The following is a 25,429-nucleotide window of genomic DNA, read 5'->3' as shown; positions in this document are numbered from 1 at the left end:
AAGAATCAGACCCAATTGAATAAAGGAACAGACTAAAGAAGCTCAGCAAACTGCTCCACCTCCACTTTTTCTCTTAAATAGAAAGGATTATCTTTAATCTGTAGTTTAGCAAGATTTATTATGACAATTTTAAAGTTAATTTCTGATGGAATATTATTAAGCCAAACATGAGATCAATAAAGCTTTAGACACAAAAGTTTAAGCATACTAATTGAATTGTAATTAGAAAATCAGAAACGAAACATCTTTAAAAATTATTTTTCTATTTAATATTGTTTGAAATGCTTTGTAATGCTTGTTTTGGGAATGTCAGAGACTGGGTCAACTGATTTGATTATGATGCATGAGACACTGGCCTTGTGAACCAGTCAGGAAAGCAGAAGGAAATTGGGTATCACAGCAGCAAACCCAGACAGTATGAGCAAGATCAGTACATTAGATTATGTACTTCTATTTCAACTGGATTTTGAATGGCAGGACAGAAGGAGAGCTTCCTTTTTCTGGTGACATCTTTCTTGACCCACTAAGACACCATGTGCTAAGGTGTTACCAGAAAGCATTACATTAAATCAATCTTATCAATATTAAAAGAGATCGATAAGCTTCTCTTTAGCAGGGTGCTGCCACTCAGATAAAGGGTGAAAATTTAATTTTACCACTGCATACGTCACCATAACCCATCATCATTCCATAATGTTATAATTTACCTGCAATTCTCTATCCAGAATGTAAATATGAAAACCACTGGTAATAAGCAATCACTAGATTAGACAAATGGTACTCAAGTGTCATGAGGACAAAAAGAGTGCATTGGCAATGACTTTTCTACAGTTGGGATTAATGTACCTTATAAAGGTGGAGTCGGGAAGCTTTGCAGCTAACATTTGAAGAATTGTCTTGGGAATCATGGCAACAAAATTGGTGATATTCTGCTGATACTGGTTATGAACTCTCCATTGTAGTTCATAATAACTACCCGGTTCCCTAAAATTGAGTTCTGCGTCATCTTCTTCTCCTAAAGCAGTTCCATAGGGTGGAAGGTAATTATGGTCTAGTCATAGAAATTTGAGCTATTCTACTTTGAGTGATCAGGGGCCAAAGATTCCAATGAGTTAGTGAGGATATATCTTCTTTTTCATGAGGAATATACGACCATCCTTGAGTACTTTCTCTATTCTTCTAGTAATTTCTTCATTTGACATAGTCTGGGAGTTTAGCAATAGGTATCATAAACTGCCATTTAGCAACTGATTGAGTATAATCAGAACTTTAAATCTTTCCCAGTTCTGATAGCCTGAAACATTAACTCTTTCCATACCTGATGTGCTAAATATTTGAGCATTTCCAGCATTTTACATGTATGATTTTTGAATTTCAAGATTGAAATAAGATTTGATGCAATAAAAACTACCTTGCTTCCTTTGGGATTGAATGTCCACAATGATCACAAGATCACAGCCTGCATATCATCATGTTGCAGCATTTCATTATACGACAATGAATTTCTGAGAAGACATATGTGAGGAAGTTTCTTCATAAACTATCTTGGTTAATTAAATTGAAGGCACTTATATTGTTAGAAAAGCCCATGTACAGTGACTGATACTGCTATCTACATTTTTATTTTGGATTTGTCATATGTTGAAGGTCTACTGTACCTCTTGATAGACTGAATTCACATTGTAATTCTGGGAGGTGAATAATAATAATCATAATCATAATAATAGTAGTACTTTTTTGATCCCAAATGGGTATTTCATTATGCAGCAACATTTAAAAACACACTTAGCAATAATAATAATACGTAAGTAATAATAAATATAAAATAATATTAAGTAATAATAAAGTACAGAATAATAATAAACACAAAAATAATTTACCAATGTTCAATAATAATGTATGAAATAATAAAGCAGAGACTATTGTACTATGATGTGTTCTCTTGTCGCACAGATATGAATTGTTGTATATGCTTATTGCATTTAGAAGGAATGATTTTCTGTAACGATCCTTGTGACAGTGGAGCTGAATGAGCCTGTTCAAAAGGGTGCTCTGCTACTTATTCAGTAGGTCACGGAGAGGATGTGCCAGATTGTCCATAATGGATAACAGTTTGTTTAGTGACCTCCTCTCCAACACTAAATCAAAAGAGTCTGGGTTGTAGCCAAGGACGGATCCAGCCTTTCTGATGAATTTATTTAGTCTTTTTGCATCACCGGCACTGATGCTGCTCCCCCAACATAAAGCCGCAAAACCACTCACTACAACAGACTGGTAGAAGATCTCCAACATCTTGCTGCACTCATTGAAGGATCTCAGCTTCCTTAGACAATAGGGTCTGCTCATCCCCTCCTTGTAAACAGCCTTGGTGTTGGTTTTCCAGTCAAGTCTGTTGTTGAGGTGAACACCCAAGTATTTGTACTCCTCCACTACTGTAACATCTTCTCCCAGAATGTACACAGGACTTGTCACAGTCCTCTTCCCCCTCAAATCAATCACCATCTCTCTGATTTTGGCTACATTCAGGAGCAGGTGATTCCTCCTGCACCGCTCCACAAACTTGTTAACCAGTCCTCTGTACTCTGCCCATCCCATCTCTGATACACCCAAACACTGCAGAGTCATCAGAGAGCTTCTTGTAAGTGACGTCTTAGATTTGTACTGAAAGAGGGATGTTGTATAACCATGTACGCTTCAGTATAGACAGCAAGTTCTATCAATATTCTCTAAGCCCGGTGCTTAAAAATATTTATTATTAACTCCACCTAATAACATGGCCTCGAAGTTTCCAATTCATTTTGATAGAAGAGGCTAGGTCACCACTCAGTAGTATAAATGATTTATCTTACAAAGGTAATCTATTATAGTACGTGTCTTGATGCCATTAGTGCATCAGTGTGTTGCTTTATTGTCTCCGGAGATCTCCTTTAAAGATTTAGCTACAGTATAATGACAATCTGATACCTGTAATTTATTCCTATTGTACACAGTCATTAATTAGAAAGGTAGGAACGTTAACAGGTCATTCACGCTTTATGCTTATTTCACCAGTCAGTTGGCTCAAGGCAGACCTGTATCATAATTCTGTGTTTTCACCTTGGTTCTTTCATTATAATGCCCTTATTTGGAAAGAAGAAAACAAATGAACCTTAAAGATTTCTAACTGTCTATGACCAAAGGTCTTTTGGGCAGTAGGGGATGAAATTTCTCATTTCCACTATCAGTTGGGTGGGCAGAGAGTCCATTATTATTCCATGTTGTTTTAGGTGACAAATAAAGAACATTTGGTACATCCATATGGAGATTTGAAATTACATTTTACACAAATAATCTCTTATCTCCATGATATAAAATCAGCCAGATTGGGGCGCCACAGTAGGGTACCGGTTAGCACAAAGCTATTACAACTTGGAGCACTGGATTTCAGAATGGCAAACCAGCACTAATAACAAGCATGAAGAATGCACCGATTTCATTTTGATTTGACCCCTCACTGAAACTGCCCCTGACCATCACTCTCATCCCTGTAACTTTAATTTCACATCTCTTCAGATATTCTTCCAACTATCAGTCGGACAAGATTATCTGGGTTTCCTGTGATTCTGTGTTAAATATAAGCCCCTCTGACAAAACAAAACTCACCTCTCATCTTGCCTCAGGCTTACTGATTTTATATTCTGCCTAGCCATCCCTTACAAGTCAGAACATTGTGCCTGCTTGTGTATTTATTGAATTAGATCGAATAAAATGATTTATTGAAGACTTCAAACATGTAAATATGTTTCAGCTGTCACTGCCCAATTCATCTTCCTCTCTTCTAGGGGACAATTCTCATGTTATGGAATAAATCACGCTGTACATTGATGCTGAAAATGTTTTATTAATCGCTAGAATGGTTCGTCTAAAAGCAAAATAAATAAATCCAGATGAGCTTCAAGTCAGATGCTGCAAACACTGAAGAAGAGAGGGATGACAACATGCACTGAATGCTGGGAACTCAGCAAATCAGGCAGCTTTTGTAGAAAGAAAAACAAAGTTAACATTTCAGGTTGAAAATGTTTTGTCAAAACATACTGCCTGAGCTACTGAGTGACTCCAACATTTTCTGTTTTTGTTCCGGCTATCTGGATTCTGCAGATTTTAAAATTTTCTACTAGAATTACAGAGGGATACATGGAAATAAATATTTCATCATTTGAATGTTTGTATTTTAATTAATAATTTATGAACACATTAAAATTAAAATTTAATCAGTTATGACACAGTTTGATTGACATATTTAATTATGAATGCAAAGCAAAGAGCATAAGTAATTACATTAACTATTAACAAATTTTGAATTACTGTAGATGCTAATGATTAATTTCATAGTTGTTTGAATTAGCATCATTTATAATAGGTTATATAAGCACATAGTAGAATACAGTAATTGGGTAAGAGACCTATAACATGTTGATACTGCTTCTAAAGCACAACTGATGTATCTCACACAGACAAGGCAGAGATTGGCAATGTAGCAACAAACTGGTCCCTTCTTAACTACTTAATGCAACCTGTGGTTTACAAGACAAGTGAGTGGTGTCACTTTACCTGAAAGATGCAGTTGATGAATATTCAAAAATTCAGTGTCATATGGGTAAAGCAGTGTGGTTAATTGTAGATGCATTCATTACCTACTCCTTTCCACTACGCCGCACAGGTAGAAACTCTATATGCTTATTTCAAATAACATTTTCTGGCTGCACATCCCCTCTTCATGACAAAGAAGCAAGTTCATAGGAACAGCATCTGCTCTGTTCAGGTCCTCATACCCTCATCACATGAGGATACTATAGAAGAACTGCAGCAGTCACAATTCACATCATGTTAAGTAGTGACAGTCAACTATTGCAGTTTCCTGCAACAGCCACATTCAAAAAACAAATAAAGAATCGAGAGCTTAATATATATATGTAATAGGAATATGGGGAGTTATAAAAATGTGTGATTAATAACTGCAGTAGCTCTGACTACAATATCACAAATGAGTACAGCTTTCAAAGTATGTATTTTGTGCTGAATATTACTCTGGAATAGAAATACATTAGACATCCTGAACACAAAGTCTCAGTGATCTCCCATACGTGATTATGGATGGGTAATTTTGAGGAATTGTAAGTATTCCCATCCTGAAAGGATCCAGCTACCCAAGTTAATTTCTACAGTGACCTTGATAACAACTGAGAACGCATGGCTTGTTCTACACTGAGGTGGCATTTATTGCTGCAACAAATGTCAGAGGACATCTTTGCTGTGAAATTGGTTCTTATGTACTGATCCTCATTGTTCTCCAGGTTGGAGAATTGTTCTCTGGGCTGATATAACCTGCTGCTGCAAGAACTTCCTCCTTTCCTTCTCATTTCTCTTTCAGTATGTTCTTTACTATGTGTCTACTGCTAATTCACACACCAGTGCTTTATTTCACAGGGAATGTCCACTGATACAATTTTTTTTCAACAGAAATCATCACTTTGTTGCAAGTGGTGGATAACCAGTTCAAAAAAACGTCTGAGATAAAGGATTGCATTCTGTTAATGATAATTCAACCACGTAAGGTTAAGAGAGGGCACTTATCATAACTTTGAGCTTAAAATGGCACTTTTGTTGTCAAATCTGCAGATGATCATAACTCAAGTCATTGTCCACACTCTTTCAGATGTTCACATCGCAGGTGTTATCCTCTCATCAACACGGCATCATCATCATCATCACTATGTGCCATTTCGTATGACGTGGGAAATCATTGCTTCCATCTGTACGACCATGATTGTTCTTGGAAGATGTTTCTACAGATGTGGTTTGCCATTGCCTTCTTCTTTCATACAAGATGGGTAACCCCAGCCATTATCAATACTCTTCAGAGATTGTCTGCCTGGCATCAGTGGTTACATAACCTTGACTTGTGATATGCACTAGCTGCTCATACAACCATCCAGCACTTGCTTCCATGGCCTCACATAGCCCTGATCAGGGAGCTAAGCAGGTGCTACACCTTGCCCAAGGGTGACCTGCAGGCAGGCGGAGGGAAGGCATGTGTTGTACCTCCTTTGTATCTCCATCCACCTCCCCAAACAACAGGACAATCAGCGCATAAGTGCACAAAACATCCATTGGAGCTCCTATTGCACTCAAAGGATCCAAGTAATTCATGTTAAACATCCCAATTTTTGAACAAATGACTATTAAAAGGTACTTTATACCTATTGTGAAGTAATATTTTTGGTTGCTTAGTAATGTGCTCATTTAAACTGCCAGCTCAAGTTGAAGGGGAATAGGTAGAGCTGAAGAGTATGGAATTACCTGGAAAATCGGAAACACAAACACTGGTGTAGAAACATAATTCAGTAAAGTGCATTATCATTAAGGAAAGAACAAGTGAGATCCTAGCTTGGAATTCTGGAATTAAATTTTAAGAAGAATCCATTATTGACTATTTATAGAATTGCATCCGTCTGGGGTGCATCTTGTGGAGATGTTTGTTTGATGATGGAATTCATTGGAAGATAAATTAAAAAAAAAGAATTGCATCCGTTCAGTTTTGGGTTGAAGGTATTTTCTCCTGTTTTAAACTTTTGGGATTAGAATCTTGCAGACTACACATGAGAGCAATACACTTATCATAAAGTAATAATACATTTCTCCTACCTTCCACATATTAGGATCTTTTCCATAGACAACTGCCATGTTGTTGACCTTGCTTGATTGGATCGCCTCTTTTTCAGTCTCATTCAGTATCTCAGCAACAAAACCCATGAATGAATTGTCAGGACTATGTGCTATCAGGAGACAAATTACACACATTCTATTAAACAGCAGATGTACAGATCTTAAAAATATGTTGAAACAAAACAATGAAAAAAAAGACAATTTACAAGATTATCTAATTTTTTAATAATTTTCTCATAAAATTGCAGTTAAGACAAGAATGTTCATTCTTTGTATTGAAAAACTGCAGGTGCAAGAAGTCTGAAACTAAAACAGAAAATGCTAGAAGAACACAACACATCAGATAGCAAATTATTTAATGTTTCAGGTCTTTCTAAGTATCCTGTGTAACCTATCGATGTTTCTTGCATTATTTGATTTTACTTCGGATATTCAGCATCTGCAGATTTTTTTATATTTTCACTTATTGCATAATTGATTACCTCTTCCCTTCCAGGAATGTCAACCTTCTCCTGTGGTGTCTGACAAGACTTTTGTCTGTCCCTTTTGCCTTATTCACCCTCAATAGTTTCTCTTTTCCCTGTATTTTTCTGTAAGGTGTTAACCAAATCTTACTCTTATTGCTACGTTACTTTCCTTAGCAAATGTCAATATATCAAATTCGTCTTATGTGGATTTCTACTCAAACAACACCACTCACAATTTGGACCCACTGAAGATTAATGTATGGTCAAACTCTATCGCATTTTTTGAGACTAATCTCATTACCGCCTGAGTTTATGCATTATGTCTTGCATTGGCACATACATGCTCTCTCTGCAACAACACTGACTCATTTCATCTCAAAGGTCTCGTGGTCCATGGTTACACTTTATTCTTCACTACATTTGGTGCTGCAATAGATGACTTATTTTCCTTTCTGGTGTGAGTTCTGATGAAGGGCCATGGACTTGAAAGGCTAATGTTTCTCTGTCCACAGGTGTTACCTGACAGGCTGAGTTGTTTTTTCCATTTTATTTGGTGGAATCTGCCTTTTATTTTACACCTTTTTTCACAGAGGTATATGTATTTTTATGTTGATTGGTAAAATATAACTTCCGCATTTTTTCATGCCAAAAAATACATTCCATGCATTTTTAAATAATCAATTCCAAAAAATTAATTACAACTGAAAATATTGGAAAGAATAACTCAAGCAATGCATATGGACAAAATAAAAGACTGAGTATTTCATGTTGATGTCTTTATATCAATAAGTTCTGCTGAGTACTTACAGTATTTTCTAATCCTATTCTACATTCCAGCGTCTGCATTATTTTGCCAAAGATATAAAGTCATCATTATTTTTATACTGCATGAGGATACACGTTGGACTGAAGTGACTGTTGCTGTGCTGTAGAACACCAGGATTTTAAGTTTATTTGAATAACTAAATCATATTAAATATCCAACAGGTTTGTCTGGAAGTCTGGACAAGTTTATTTGACCAATCAAAGCTGTTACGTGAGAAACATAAGGTACTGAGCTGATGGTTCAGATCATCCATTGAATCTACTTCCTCAGCTTTATGCAGTCAGAGCTTAAAAAAAGTGAAGGCAAGTGATCTGTAAATTAATATTAACTTTCTTATGAACTTATGCAAGTTGAGTGTGGCATTTTAAAATATTTTATTAATTTTATTTCAAAAATCATTTTGAAATGCCGGAACAGTCCTCTGAAGGTTATTGGAAGACCATCAGGGCAGCTTATGAGGTAAAAATCTGCTGCAGCAACTTAGTGGGTTGAGCAGCATCTACGGGTGGGGTGGGTGTTTGGAGAGTTTGGGGTGGGGGGGAGGTGGGGGAAGAACTGTTGATGTTTTGTGTCAACATCCTGCATCAGGTCTGGATTCCAGAATCTGCAGTCTCTTACGTCTCCATTGTACTACACTATAGGACATTTCAACTTCATTTCCATCATCTGTCTTCCAGTTGTCACTCATATGTCACAATGAAGCATGTAAATACTACAGCATTGAATCTCACAGGGAGTTGCTTGGTCACTAAAATTATGTATGAATGTGGCATCTCTTAACAGACATGTGCAAGAAATGGGCTAATTACAGTACATGTGTTCCGTGCCTCTGTTAACTGGATCGAGAAAAGAGTAGAAGTATTTTATCAGCTGTTCTACGACAGTAAAAATTCCTGTACAAAACACACATATTACTCCTAGATTATGACAGAGCTTTTTGTGCTCACTTGACCTATTAGTCATATCCTTTTAGTTTCAGATGGGACTGTGAACAGAAATAAGAAATGCTGGCAAGTGCATATCACAAAAGCCACAATTTTAAATTGAAGTAGAATTGCCTCTCAAATACATATTCAAACAAAAGGCTAATATGAATATATTACTGGGCAAGTATCAAAACCTGAAGGTAAATACCACCATCTCAGTCAGGAATTAACTAAATGTGAATACAAATTTAGTATCAATATGGTGAGCATGAAACTACTGAGTTTTAGAGTAAATCCACCTGATTCACATGCCTTTCATACCTCTCTTGGTTTAGAATGCTGATATACTAATACTAATGACAATGACTCTTAGCTGTCTTCTCAAATATAGCAAGGAATTCACTTCAGTTGAGTGGCCAATTATAGGTAGATAATAAAAATTCAACCTTTTCGTTGATTTCCACATTGCATGAATTGATAAATGAAAATGGAAGAGTTGGTCTAATCAATAGCCCAGATATTCTCTTTCCTGTCTGATGTTGGAAACACTGAAAATTGATTGAGACCAACTTTGGAGCCACTCAGTTCTTTCCCCTCTGGCCATAGTATCAGTGTCAGAATTGAATTTCAATGCAATATATACCACACAGAAAAAAAACCTCAAAATGATTCCTCAGACAGGATTATTGTGTGGTTCAGATATGTCCACATAGTTGGAACACCAACTTTATTATTAACTTGCCGTACCATTATAAAATACACTCAGTGGCCACTCAGTATACCTGTATGCTTGCTCGTTAATACAAATATCTAATCAGCTAATCATGTGGCATCAACTCAATGCATCAAAGCATGCAGACTTGGTCAAGAGGTTCAACTATTGTTCAGACCAAACATCGGAACAGGGCAAAAATGTGATCTAAGTGACTTTAGCTGTGGAATGACTGTTGGTGCCAGACGGGGTCTTTTGAGTATCTCAGAAACTGCTGCTCTCCTGGACTTTTTTCATGCATAACAGTCTCTAGAGCAGGGGCTCCCAACCTTTTTAATGTATGGACCCCTACCAAGGGGGTTTGTGGAACCCAGATTGTGAATCTCTACTCTAGAGTTTACAGAGAATGGTGCAAAAAAAAATACAGTGAGCGGTAGTTGTGTGGGTGAAAACACCTTGTTAACGAGAGATGTTAGAGGAAGATGGTAAGACTGGTTCAAGCTGACAGGAAAGGCGACAGTAATTCAAATAACCACACATTACAAAAGTGATGTGTGCAGAAGAGCATCTCTGAATGCACAACTCATTGAAGTCTGAAGTGGATGGGCTATAGGAACAGAAGACCACAAATATACACACAATGACCCCTTTATTAGGTAGAGTAGCTAAAAAATAAAGTGACCGCTGAGTGTACATAAGAAATATAAAATAATGAAAGGGGAATTGACCACTTGAATTCAGTGGTTTAACCTTCAACTGGGATAAATTCTTCTGAAGGAGAGGATAGGAGAAACTATTCAGTGGGTCGATAATAAAGATAGCATTATGATCACTTTTGGGGCATGTTTTGTTGTTGTTGTTGTTGCCTGTATTCTGCTGAACATTGAGAACATGCAATGTTGGTCCAGGAATGTGTGGAGATACGTGCAGGCTGCCCGCAGCTCATCATTTTGTTGTGTCATTTGTTCATGCAAATGGTACATTTCACTCTATGTTTCAATGTACTTGTGATAAATAAATTAATCTGTATCTGCCCTTCTGATTTTAATGTTCACTTTCAGTCTATCAACTAAACCAATCACCATCATAACGGCAGTAATTCCTTCCACAGCAATGTCCAGCACAGGAAGCTTAAATAATTTATTACCAGCAGTAACAGTAATGCTCAATGCCATTACTCTGTCAGATGAGTTGATACTTTTTGAGGCACTTTTGTCTTGCTGCAGGTATTAATAATAAACAGACGACAGATTGTCCCGTAACACTAGATGACAACTAAATAACAATGTAATCATTTCCTACCTCCCTAGAGAATCAACAATTTATTTGCAAGAATTTTTACAGGTTTTAGATCCTGCTAACGTTTTCGAATACATCTTCTCTCACAAACTTAAATTCCAAAGCTTTGTTTAAGCTAGCCCTCATCAATCTTAGTCATCATTTAGAGAAGTAATCTTTTTACTGAGGAATACATTTAATACTTCATGAAGATATTATCTGTTGAGTATATTCTATTGACCTTTGTTTCTAGTCCACATCATGATTATAATTTGTGCTGGATTTGCAAATATCAAGGTTTCATCAAAAGAAAAAGATATATGTATGTTAGAGTATTTTAACAGTGATTTATGATAGCATAAAGTAGCAGATAAGTAGAACCTTCACTTAATAATGGATTCAGCAAATGATTATATTAAAATAGCAATGTATCTGTGTTTAATCCCATGTGTTGGGCAACCCTTTTAAGGTGGAGTCTTCATTCAAGGAATGGCCACTAAAAAATTCTCATTTCCAAAAACCAGACAGTTAGGAATTGTTCACCCCATTGCACTGAAATGGAAGTGGATATAAGTAGCTCTGTTCCTCATACAACTTCTAATAAAGGCTGCAAATATATAACTGACGTAATGAAGAGCCCAGCCATTTTAGACTGGAGCTAGTTTTGATTAAACTCAATGTTTTTACAGATTTTGAAGTACAGATGTTAATGCATGCAATAGACTGAATAGAAACTGACTTTTAAACATCTAACCTTCATACTATGGAAAGGGATTTTGCATGCTTCTTTGGGAAAATGTGAACAATTAGGAAACAGAAGGTTGGCATCACAACAAGTTTGCTCCACAAATTGATGCAGAACTGACAAGATTTATTGATTTGTAAGTCTTATTTACAGTAGATTGCTCTGTTCATTGTTGCCACAGGCAGATATATGTAGTTGCTAAATGAAGCCCAGAAGCCTAAGAGCCCACTTAAATAAGTTACACAATCTCTTCGACAGCAGCAAAAATGGTCAGTTCTTTGAATTATTTTATCTTTGTATTCTTCCATGCATTGTTATATTTATAAGGCAGCATCTACACTACTTCCTCATACAACCACTGATAATCCACTCGATGGATCTTTCAGCTGCTGCTATGAAACTTAACATGCCACGATGAAGATAGAGAAGGTAAAACAAAAGCTGTGAATCTTGAAATACTGAAATTTCCCTCTGAACTATTCTAATTTCCCCCAAGCTATCTACAGGTTGTTGAAAGCTACACAAAACTCTTTTACTGTACGAAAACTTATATGGAATTACAGTTGAATTGAATTTCCGTTGGAACTATTATTGATTAGATGCTATAGTTTTGTGTACATAGCCTGGCCTCTTTCCATTATTCCTTCTTACATTCACTGTTTAAAAAAAAACAATAAGTCAAATTTCAAAAGCAAAATGCCACAGGGGTCTGTAGAGGCTCCAGTTGAGAAAATGGAGACGGAAGAGAAAAGCAACTCTTTTTAAAAAGCAGAATCAACTCAGGTAGTAACTGGCTATGAACCCCTTGAAAGAGTTTGTTAATTCATGCTACAACATTCTGAGGAATTTAGCAATGCTGCATTACAGGTTTTGGACATTTTTAACTGTGCAAAATTCTGCAGGCCAGTGGTATCCCAGAATAGCATTTTTGCATAGAAAATTTAAATATCTTGGTTCTCTTGACTTAGTCAGATGATTTATAGAATTAACAGATTTTGCAAGGAATCTCTCAGAATTTGACCTGGGAAGACACTGCAGAAATGTTGGCATTTACACTACATATGAGGGGTAACTCGACCAATTGTCCACAAAATAATCAAGAGTAGCGGATGGTGAGAACCAGAGTACCAGTGGAGTGGTTGTGGGGAAAGATGTTGTTAAACCTAGATACAAAGGCAGGAATTGAGAGGTTTCAACATTGGGACTAATGTTCTGAGTTGTCTATACTTTAATGCAAGGAGTATTGTGGGAAAGGCGAATGTGCTTCGGACATGAATCAGAACGTGGAATTATGACTTTGTAGCATTAATGAGACTTGGTTGCAGAAGGGGTGGGAGGGGCAGTTCAGTGTTCCAGAGTACCATTGTTTTAGAAGTGACAGAGTGGGAAGGATTAAAAGGAGAGGAGTGGCATTACTAGTCAGGGAAATGTCATGGAAGTGCTCATCTACTGAGGTAATATGGGTCGAAATGCAGAATAAGAATGGGATGACCACGTAAATGGGATTATATTGTAGATCACTTGACAGTCATGGGGATTAGAGGAGCAAATTTGTAGGGAGATTGCAGACTGTTGCAAGAAACATAAGGTGGTGTTAGTAGGTGATTTTAACTTTCCACATATTGACAGGGACCCCATACTGTAAAAGGGCTGGATGGGATAGAGTTTGTCGAATGGTTTCGGAGAAGCTTCCTTAATCGGTACATTGAAGCCCCAAGTAGAGAGAGTCTGATACTAGATCTCCTGCTGGGGAAATGAGACAGGGCAGGTGACAGATTTTGTGTAGGGGAACAATTTACATCATAATGCACTGGTTTTAAGGTAATTATGGAGAAGGATAGGTCTAGTCCTTGGGTTGAGATTCTAAATTGGATAAAGGGCAATTTTGAAGGTATTAGAAAAGATCTGGCAAATTTGGATGGGGATAACATATTTTATAGGAAAGGTGTACTTGGTAAGTGGGAAGCATTAAAAATTAAATTTTGAGAGTACAAAGTTTGTATGTTCCTGTCCGAATAAAAGACAAGCAAAATTGATTTAAAGAACTTTGATTTTTGAAAGATATTGAGGCCTTGGTTAAGATAAAGAATGAGGTGCACTGCAGGTATAGGCAGGAAGGAGCAAATGAGATACTTGAGGTGTATAAGAAATACAAGAGACCACTTAAGAAGGAAATCAGGAGGGCTAAAAGAAGGCATGAGTTTGCCTAAGCAGACAAGGTGAAGAAGAATCCAAAATGGATTCTACAAATACAGGTGTGCCCCGCTTAATGTCCATTTGGACAACGTCTGATCGCATATACATCCATAGTCCCGATTGGAGAACGTGATGTAGCCGACGTAACCAATCTCATGTATTGCGCGTCTCGAATGTAGTAGCGTTATCTCTCTGTTTAATTTTCTTTCGAAAATATTACTGTAAAGTGCAACATGGCTTCCAAATGCAGCAAAACCACTCCTAGTGAGAGCAGCAGCAAGAGGCAAAAGAAAAGTGTTGATTTGGAAGTGAAACAAAAGATTATTAAACAATATGAAGGTGGAAAACCAGTGAATGCCATTGCTCAGGATTTAGGCATGTCGCACTGAACAATCACGACGATCCTGAAAAACAAAGAAAAACAAAAGATTGTCTTCACTGAAAACTACAAGGCTCACGAAAATGTGAGAGGGGCCTATACTGGATACCTAGAAATTGCTAATGACATGGATTTAGTCAATACAGATATACTACAGTACTCCATATAGGTTTGCTAAGTATATAATATGGTGTTGGCACAACGTCCAAATCACATAACGTCCGATTTCACGGAACGTATCGTGGTCGTTAAGCAACACATACCTGTATATCTTGAGGAAAAGGATAGCAAGGGACAAAATTAGTCTTCTGGAAGATCGCAGTGGTTATCTGTGCATGGAGCTGAAAGAGATAGGGGAGATCTTAAAATGGAATTTTGTATCTGTACTCGGGTATGGGTGTGTATAGATGTGAGGTAAAGCAGTTCTGAGGTCATGGACAATACAAAGGTTACAGAGGAGGAGGTGTTTGCTGTCTTGAGGCAAATTAGGGATGGATGAATCCCTAGGGCCGTTAAAATCATTATTGGGGACTTCAAACAGGCTTGTTTGAAGAAATCTCTGCCCATTTATCATCACCATATCACCGACAGCACAAGGGATCCTAACACACTTGACTACTGTTATACTACAATTAGAAATGCCTATCATTCAATCCCTAAACCTAATTTCAGGATATGTGATCATCTGGCTGTCCACCTCCTATCTGCATACAGGCAGAGGCTAAAGAACAAGGCTCTAGAAGTAAGAACAACAAAGAGAGGGTTGTGGGAGGCAAAGGAGTGGCTACGGAATTGCTTCGAGTCGGTGAACTGGGCCACAATGAAGGATGCATCAGAGATTCTGAATAAGTATGCACCGTTAACACGGACTTTATAAAGACAGTTGTGAATAAGTGTGTCCCCACAAAATCATTTAGACTCCTCCCCAACCAGAAGACCTTGATGAACCAAGAGATCCATAATCTGCTGTGGGCCTGATCAGTGGCATTCAGGCCTGGTGACCAAGTAAGATACAAGAGGCCCAGGCACAATCTCTGGAAAGCCATCTTACATATAAAGTGGGATTTCTGGACCAAACTTGAATCACTGAAGGATGCTCAGGAGTTGTGGCAGGGCTTGAATGCTATCACTTCATACAAAGTGAAAACAAATGGCAACAAGTTTTCTCTCCCAGATGAGCTCAATGCCTTTTATGCTTATTTTGACTGTCAAAATATGGAGGCACCTTCACGAACTCCCACTGCCCCCAATGGTCCTGTGATTTCAGGCTCTATGGCCAATGTGAGAGCATCCTTCAGGAGTGTGAACCTATAGAAAGCATCCAGCCCAGACTGTGTACCTGGCCGAGTACTGAAAACCCATGCCTTTCCACTGGCTGGGGTGTTCACTGATATCTTTAACCTCTCACTTCAGCAGTCTGAGGTACCCACCTGCTTCAGGCAGGCTTCAGTTGTACCGGTGCCCATTTAGTAATCCGCCTCAATGACTATCGTCCAGTAGCTCTCACCTCCACTGTGATGAAGTGGTTTGAGTCGTTGGTAATGAAGCATCTTTACTCCTGCCTAAGCAGCAACTTGGATCTGCTCCAATTTGCCTACTGTCACAACAGGTCAACATCAGATGCCTTTTCATCGGTTCTCCACTCAGCTCTGCAGCTTCAGGAAAGTGAAGATTCATACATCAGGATGCTCTGCATTGACTCCAGCTCCGCATTCAATATTATCATCCCCTCAAAACTAATCAATAAGCTCCAAGACCTAGGCTTTAATACCCCCGTGTGCAACTGGATCCTTGATTTCCTCACTTGCAGACTCTAGTCAGTTCAGAATGGCAACAACATCTTCTCCACAACTACCATCAGCGCAGGTGCTGCATGCTTAGCTCCCGGCTCTACTCACTTTATACTTATGACTGTGAGGCTATGCACGGATCCAATGCCATATTTAAGTTTGCTGATCCCACTACTATTGTGGGCCGAATCAGCATACAGGAGGGAGATGGAGAATCTGGCTGAATAGATTCCCTTTAAAGGACTCTACAATTCATGCTGCCAACATTTGTTTATTTATTCATTAGTTTTCTTATTTTTTTCTTTTCTTTTTGTATTTGAATAGTATTGTTGTCCTTTGCACATTGGTTATTTGTCTGTCTCTGTCCTGTGCGATTTTTCATTGATTCTATTGTGTTTCTTTCTATTTACTATGAATGCCCAGAAGAAAATTAATAAACCAGGGTGATATATGTGTCATATGTGACATATGTGTACTTTGATAATAAATTTACTTTGAACTTTGAGGGCCTGACAAATTGTTCCTGTGGAAGGCTAGTGCAGAAATTGTAGGGGCCTCGGCAGAGTTATTTAAAATGTTTTTAGCCAAGGGTGAATAGAATTGAATTGACTTTATTTCTTACATCCTTCATATATATGAGGAGTAAAAATCTCTATGTGACGTCGCCATCTAAATGTGCAATGTGTTAATTATAGTAATTTGTAAAAAATAGTATGTAGAACAGGACAGTCAATATAGCATAGAAATACAGTTGTATCAACGTGAATTAATCAATCTGATGACTGGGTGGAAGAAGCTGTCCTGGAGCCTGTTGATCCTGGCTTTAATGTTGTGGTACCGTTTCCCAGATGGTAGCAGCTGGAACAGTTTGTGGTTGGATTGTGAGGTTCCAGAGGATTGGAACATAACTAATGTTGTTCTGTTGTTTAAAAAAGACTCTAGGAATAAACCAGGAAATTATAGGCTGGTAAGCCTGATATTAAGTAGTGGGTAAATTATTGGAAGTTTTTCTAAGGGACTGGATATATGTGTTTGGGGGATAGATAGGGACTGATTAGGGATAGTCAGCATAGCTTTGTGCATGGTAGGTCATATCTCACCAATCTCATAGAGTCTTTTGAGAAAGTTACCAGCAAAGTCAATGAAGGCAAAGCGGTGGATATTGTCTACATGGACTTTAGCAAGGCCTTTAACAAAGTCCTGCATGGGGGGTGGGGTTGGTCAAGAAGGTTCAGTCCTTTGGTATTCAAGATGAGGAAGTAAATTGGTTTAGACATTAGCTTTGGAGGATAAGCCAGAGAGTGTTAGTAGATGGTTGCCTCTGTGACTGGAGGCCGATGACTAGCATTGTGCCACAGGGATCAGTGCTGGGTCTGTTGCTTTTCATCATCTATATCAATGATCTGGATGATAATGTGGTTAACTGCATCAGCAAATTTGAAGGTGACAGCAAGATTTGGGATATTGTGGACAGCAAGGAAGATTATCAGAGCTTGCAGTGAGATCTAGACAAGCTGGAAAAATTGGATGAAAAATGGCAGATGGAAGTTAATGTAGAGAAGTTCGAGGTGTTGCACTTTGGGAGGCCAAACAGTGAGTGGCAGGGCTCAGAGGAGTGCTGTTTAACAGATGCATTGTAATATGCTATATTAGCAATGTACAGGAAGAAAAATCATGTTACCAGTTTGGAAAACTCTAAGTATGGAAATTCTGAAAAGGTGTTCATGTTTTCCACTTGAATTGTTCTATTCTTTGTATATTTTAGTGGCAAGTTAAATCACTTTTCCAATTTTAAAATCTGATTCACAGTGGTACCTCAGCTGGAATAACAATACTGGTGACTTAATTTCATCAGAGTTTTGCTTCAGAAAAAAGAACTTTTGATGTCTTCATTCTCCAAATACCACACAACAGTTTTGTGCTCTATGAGGTATGCGGAGTCGGATTTCCTTTTAATCTGCCAAAAATACGACATGGCATATCTGTGGCCACAGATGTTCCTGAAGCTTCTGCTTACAAGATCAAATTTGAGATCATTGAAATACATCTGTCTGTGGAAATTACTACCCAAGTTGGACTCTGGAGGCTTAGTTGCTAATACTCAAGTAGATTTCTAGATATTAAGGAATCAAGAATTTGGAGTTAGGAAAAAAAGAAAACAGAATGATGGAAGAACTCAAAAGGTCCAGCAGTATCTGCAGAGGCAAAAGCTATAAGCCAACGTTTTGGATTGCGTCCCTGCATTGGGACCGAGAGGGAAGAGGAAAGGCTGCCTGTATACAACAGCTGGAACAGAAGCTGGTAGGTGATAGGTAGAACCAGATGGGAAGGGATGATGGGCAGATGGAAAAAGATAAGAGAAAGGAGGTGGGAAGGCGAACATAGGGAGAAGAAAAATAAGTAAACAGTTGAGTGCATGTGGTAATCCACACTGGGATTGTAGATTATCATAAAATGCAAAAAAAAAAATCGATTTCAAACCGCTTGATGGTAAGTTACACAAGCAGATTCAGAGATATTGATCTTCCCTTTTGTGCTTGGCCTCTCTGTAGCAATGGAAGAGGCCAAAAACAGATAGGTCAGTGAGAAGGAGTAGGAGAGTTGAAATGATGTGTAACCGGAAGTTGTGGTTAGGGCACCACTATTACAGCTCGTGGCACTCTGAAGTTTGGAGTTCGATTCTGTCTCTGTACATCCTCCCCCTGGAATGCATGGGTTTTCCACAGGTGATGTGATTTCCTCCCACTATTCCAAAGACATAACAGTTACGCTAATTGATCATTGTAAATTGTCCCGTGATCAGGCTAGGGCTAATCAGGTTTGTCGGGGGTTGCTGGGCAGCATGGCTCAAAGGGCTGAAAGGGCCTACTCCATGCTGTATAGCCAAATGGAAAAATAAAATAAAACTAAAGAGGAGCATTGAGGATCAGTCATCATCTTATTGAATGATAAAGCATGTATGGGAATGGCCTAATCCTCTGTCCATCTCTTATAGATAGATAGATATTTTATTGATCCCAAAGGAAATTACAGTGTCTCAGTAGCATTACAAGTGCACAGATATACAAATATTAGTAAAGTAAGATAAGTTACCTTAAAAATAAGTGTACAAGATTTACAAGTCAAAGATTACAAGATTTCCAAGTTCACACTGATAAGATGCAAGAAATACCATAATATTATACAGTAACGGGTGCACATGCATACCGTCCAGATAAGAAGTGATGGTAGTGTTGCACAATATCACACAGAGTGTGCTATACAGAGAGAGCTCTGGTTAACAGAGGTTAATAACAGTCTAACAGGAAGGAGGTCATCACTTCCCTGGCAATAGGTTTACTCATTATAGAGCCTAATAGCTGAGAGTAAGAATGCCCTCATATAGCACTCCCTGGAGCAGCACAGTTGTCTTAGTCTATTACTGAAAGTGCTCCTCTGTTCAGCCATTATGTTTGATAATGAAAATTTATGAAGAAGAAAAAGCCTCATTTGTTTATATGCATCAACAGAAAAAGAAACTCACAGATAGCACTTTACAAGGACCACAACATCAAACGTCTTTTCACAGTTTGAAGCCATACCCTGGCAGGCACTATGGAACAGATGGGTTTCTCAGAAAGACATTATTGGAAGTGTTATAGGAGAGTAAATGCACGTATATCAGTAAGATGATAGTGTAAGATATATCAGTAAGATCAACAAGTGAGTACACATAAAATCATATGGCTGGAATACATTTAAAAGGTAGGGTGCACGAAAGCTTTGGACAAACTAATAAAGATGAGGATATTGAAATTGTCATTTTGGGGAAATGAATAAAATAAAGCCATGAATGGTCTGTGAGAACAGTATTGAAAGATACGTAAGACCTAAAGCAAGATGAACTGCAGGCAGCGCTGTTTGAAATGAGCTATGCAAGTTAAAAGTTGCCACCATTGACCACCTGGTAGCAACTATTTCCCCAGTACCATCTGTTCGGATGATTCTCAAATTCTCACAGCAAAGATTATTTGAGGAAAAGGTGATGGATGCTCATTACAACAACTTTAGTTCTCCTTTTCTCCCCCTTTTATTTTGGCTCTTTGCTTGACATGAGCCCGGAGTTCACTGCATTTATAAAACAAACAAATCCTTCCTTATTTCACAACTCCTGAACGGAAGAAAGTAACTTCTGATTACACAGTATATCAGAATATATTAACACTACGCACATATCAAGCAGTTGAACTTTAATTAAAACAAATCTGAGAGACAATAGCCTTTATGGCAGTATTACATATTTTATGTGGGGCGTTTAAAAGCTCAATAGAAACACACACAAAATATTGGAGGAATTCAGCAGGGAGGCAGCATCTATGGAAAACAGTAAACAGTCAACTGTTGACTGTTTACTCTTTTCCATAGATGCTGCCTGGCCTGCTGAGTTCCTCCAGCGTTTTAGTGTGCGTTGCTTGAATTTCCAGCATCTGCAGATTTTCTCTCGTAAAAGATCAATGGTACCTGCAGGAAGAATGGCAGAATGCATCTGTGCTAAAAGGCTGAATGGTTGCAGATGTACTGTGCAAATTATTTGTACAACTCTGGAAACAGTTAAAAAATTGTGCTTACCCTCCCGATTATGCTTGATAGAGCCAAGTTTTTAGAGAGCTCTGAGGGCACTGCAAGAAACTGCAGCTATTTAACAGTGGGGAGTTGACAAGCCTGGAGTATTTGTGTATCTGAACTGTTAAGCCCTCAAATTACTGTCATAAAGTATATGGAAGGGTTTTAAAATGTATGCATGTGAACACTTGGAGATTTAGGTTTTGTCCTTCAAGATATTTTTAGACTATTGACTTGAACTAGCTTGCTTCAATAAAAATGTACGAAAGATCTTTAGCATATTTTATCACTTAAACAAGCTTATTTTACAAATATGCAAATCTATAGAACTACTCCTTTAATTCTAAAGTATCAAAGTAAACATAACAACTAATGAAAACCTGGCAACAATTTAAAATGGTGCTATTATAGCGTAAAATGTTGATAACAGTTGAGAATAGGAAAGGGCAGGGGATGGTGGGTGAGATGCTGAAGGACTATTAGATAGAAGGGACAGAAGTGATGGAAGGGACGGAAGTGTGAAAATCATGTTGCATCAAAGGGACATAAGACCATAAGACAAAGGAGCAGAAGTAGGCCATTCGGCCCATCGAGTCTGCTCCGCCATTTTATCATGAGCTGATCCATTTTATCCTATTTAGTCCCACTGCCCCGCCTTCTCACCATAACCTTTGATGCCCTGGCTACTCAGATACCTATCAATCTCTGCCTTAAATACGCCCAATGACTTGGCCTCCACTGCTGCCCGTGGCAACAAATTCCATAGATTCACCACCCTCTGACTAAAAAAATTTCTTTGCATTTCTGTTCTGAAAGGGCGCCCTTCAATCCTGAAGTCATGCCCTCTCATACTAGACTCCCCCATCATGGGAAACAACTTTGCCACATCCACTCTGTCCATGCCTTTTAACATTCGAAATGTTTCTATGAGGCCTCGCCTCATTTTTCTAAACTCCAAGGAATACAGTCCAAGAGCGGACAAACGTTCCTCATACGTTAACCCTCTCATTCTCGGAATCATTCTCGTGAATCTTCTCTGTACCCTCTCCAAGACATCTGCAAGTTCCAATATTTTTCAGTAGTGAGATTTTTCTTTAAAGTGACACTTCTTAAGCACGAAGCTAATGCTGTCAGAACTGTACCTGGAGCCAGAAAGAAAGGAATAACTCCCCAGAAAAAGTCAACAGTGATTCGCTAGGTCAGAGCTGCAGTCAGCAAAGTGAATTATCATTCATGGGAGATTGTTTCTTTTGGGATTGTTAGTGATTTGACTGTTGGAATGGCTGTGAGCACAATCAAGGTCTTAGTTTATAGTAAGGGAGGGGGACAGAAGGCAATAGCAATGTCAACTGTCACCTTGATATACTGCCAACTTGATAAAAAGGCATTTCACTGCAGTATGAGGAATATTGGCTTGTTGTCATTTATTAAAATTATACAGTGGGCACCACCACACAGGCATTAGTATTCACATTACTGACTCATTGCAAATGGAAAGGGTGGAGTAGCTACCAGTCTACATCTTTAAGTTGCAAATTTGCAAGAGGTGAAAAGCCTATTGTAGGGCAATAACTCAGTTTGTAATTGCCTTGGATATGCAGACTCCAATGTTTATGCAGATGCTTAATATTTTACTGTGCTCTAAAGAGTTATTCATGTGAATGACTGTTTAATAGTTCCTTTAAATTTACTGCAAATATGATGAGTTATTGGAAACTTATTGAATATATTATGCCTTGCTGAATATATTTATTTAGACATAAACTGATCACACTTTCAGCTACTGGTAGCTCTCTTGTCTCAGAATCCAAAGATTTTGGGTTCAAATCAAGCAATATTGCCTTGAGTGTAAAAATTTAGACAAATGCTATTCTTCACTGTGAGAGGCATGATCTTTCAGATTTTACTTTTCTCCAATTTAAATAATAAGACCATAAGACATTGGAGCAGAATCAGGCCATCCGGCCCATCAAGTCAGCTCTGCCATTCAATCATGGTTGATCCTTTCTTTTCTCCTCCTCAACCTGTTCTGCCCTAAATACATCCAATGACCTGGTCTCCACAGCTGCATGTGGCAACAAATTCCACTAATTCACCACCCTTTGGCTAAAGAAATTTCTCCACATTTCTGTTTTGAAAGGGCGCCCCTCTATCCTGAGGCTATGCCCTCTTGTCCTAGACTCTCCCACCATGGGAAACATCCTTTCCACATCTACTCAGTCTAGGCCTTTCAACATTCAAAAGGTTTCAATGTGATCTGCCCTCATCCTTCTGAATTCCAACGAGTACAGACCCAGAGTCATCAACATACCTCGTAACCCTTTCATTCCTGGAATCATCCTTGTGAACCTCCTCTGGACCTTCTCCAATGCCAGCACATCTTTTCTAAGATGAGAGGCCCAAAGCTGTTCAAAATAGTCAAGGTGAGACCTCACCAGTGCCTTATAAAGCCTCAGCATCACATCCTTGCCTTTGTGTTCTAGACCTCTTGAAATTAATGCTAACACTGTATTTGCCTTCCTCACCACGGACTCAACCTGCAAGTTAACCTTCAGGGTGGTCTGCACAAGGACTTCCAAATCCCTCTGCATCTCAGATTCCTGGTTTTTCTCCTAGTTAAGAAAATAGTCCGCACATTTATTTCTACTACCAAAGTGCATGACCATGCATTCCAACATTGTATTTCATTTGTTACTTTCTTGCCCATTCTGTCTAAGTCCTTCTGCATCCTACCTGTTTCCTCAACACAACCTGCCGCTCCACCAATTTTCATATCATCTGCAAACTTGGCAACAAAGACATCTACTCCATTATCTATATCATTTATATACATCATAAAAAGAAGTGGTCCCAACATCGACCCCTGCAGAATCCCACTAATCACTGGCAGCCAACCAGAAAAGGATCCTTTTATTCCCACTCAGTGTCTCCTACCAATCAGCCAATGCTCTAACCACATTAGTAACTTTCCTGTAATACCATGTGCTCTTAACTTGGTAACTAGCCTTGGCACCTTGTCAAAGGCCTTCCGAAAGTCCAAATATGCAACATCCACTGCATCTCCTTTATCTATCCTACCTGTAATATCCTCAAAGAATTCTATCAAGTTTGTCAGGCAGGATTTTCCCTGAAGGAAACCATGCTAACTTTGTGCAACACACACAAAAAATGCTGGTGAACGCAGCAGGCCAGGCAGCACCTATTGGAAGAGGTACAGTCGACGTTTCAGGCCGAGACCCATCGCCAGGACTAACTGAAAGAAGAGATAGTAAGAGATTTGAAAGTGAGAGGGGGAGGGGGAGATCCGAAATGATAGGAGAAGACAGGAGGGGGAGGGATGGAACTAAGAGCTGGAAAGTTGATTGGCAAAAGGAAAACAAGGCTGGAGAAGGGAGAGGATCATGGGACGGGAAGCCTAGGGAGAAAGAAAGGGGGAGGGGAGCATCAGAGGATGGAGAGCAGGCAAGGTGTTATAGTGAGAGGGACAGAGGGAGAAAAGAGAGAGAAAAAAGGGAAAAAATAAGAAATAAGTATATAAGGGATGGGGTACAAAGGGGAGGAGGGGCAATAATGGAAGTTAGAGAAGTCAATGTTCATGCTATCAGATTGGAGGCTACCCAGACAGAACATAAGATGTGTTTCCTCCAACCTGAGCGTGGCTTCATCTTGACAGTAGACGAGAATGTTCATGCCATCAAGTTGGAGGCTAAATGTTCATGCCATCAGCCTCCAACCTGATGGCATGAACGTTGACTTCTCTAACTTCCATTAATGCCCCTCCTCCCCTTCGTACTCTATCCTTTATTTATTTATTTCTTATTTTTTATTTTTTCCCTTTTTTTTCTCTCTCCCTTTTTTTTCCTTCTGTCCCCCTCACTATAACTCCTTGCCTGTTCTTCATCCTTTGGGCTCCCCTCCCCCTTTCTTTCTCCCTAGGTTCCCGTCCCATGATCTTCTCCCTTCTCCAGCCTTGTATCCTTTTTGCCAATCAACTTTCCAGCTCTTAGCTCCATCCCTCCCCCTCCTGTCTTCTCCTATCATTTTGGATCTCCCCCTCCCCCCCACTTTCAAATCTCTTACTACCTCTTCTTTCAGTTAGTCCTGATGAAGGGTCTCAGCCCTAAACGTCGACTGTACCTCTTCCTATAGATGCTGCTTGGCCTGCTGCGTTCACCAGCATCTTTTGTGTGTGTTGCTTGTATTTCCAGCATCTGCAGGTTTCCTCGTGTTTGCATGCTGACGCTGTACTATCTTGTCCTGTGGCACCAAGTGCTCCATCACCTCATCCTTAACAACTGACTCTAACATCTTCCCAATCACTGAGGTCAGGCTAACTGGTCTATAATTTCCTTTCTGCTACCTTCCTCCTTTCTTAAAGAGTGGACTGATATTTGCAATTTTCCAGTCCTCTGGCACCATGCTAGAGTCCAATTATTTTTGAAAGATCATTTCTAATGCCACCACAATCTCTAGCGCTACCTCTTTCAGAACCCTAAGGTGCAGTTCCTCTCATCCGGGTGACTTATATTCATTTAGGTCTTTCAGTTTTTTGGGAACCTTCTCTCTTGTAATAGTAACTACACCCACTTCTCTTCCTTCACGCACTACAACATCTGGTATATTGCTAGTGTCTTCCACAGTGAAGACTGATGCAAAATACTCATTTAGTTCGTCAGCCATCTGCTTGTCCCACGTTATTATTTCTCCTGCCTCATTTTCTAGCAGTTTTATATCCATTCTCTTTTCTCCTTTATTTTTAACATACTTGTACAAAATTTTTACTATCCACTTTGATATTATTTG

General features: G+C 38.8%; 1 protein-coding gene across 4 annotated transcripts in view; it reads right to left on the bottom strand.

Annotated features, from left to right (window-relative positions):
- Positions 1-25,429, bottom strand: part of LOC134336513 (alpha-1,6-mannosylglycoprotein 6-beta-N-acetylglucosaminyltransferase B) — a 930,404-nt gene that overhangs the window by 83,428 nt on the left and 821,547 nt on the right. For all 4 annotated transcript variants that reach the window (XM_063030783.1, XM_063030786.1, XM_063030785.1 and 1 more), the window contains one exon: positions 6,685-6,815. In XM_063030783.1, the coding sequence (XP_062886853.1) occupies positions 6,685-6,815 (131 nt within the window). The remainder of the gene's footprint in view (positions 1-6,684; positions 6,816-25,429) is intronic.

Source organism: Mobula hypostoma, chromosome 22, assembly GCF_963921235.1.
Source record: "Mobula hypostoma chromosome 22, sMobHyp1.1, whole genome shotgun sequence".
NCBI classification, from domain to species: domain Eukaryota; kingdom Metazoa; phylum Chordata; class Chondrichthyes; order Myliobatiformes; family Myliobatidae; genus Mobula; species Mobula hypostoma.
The sequence above is the reverse complement of the archived record's forward strand: the minus strand, read 5'-3'. Positions and strand labels throughout refer to the sequence as shown.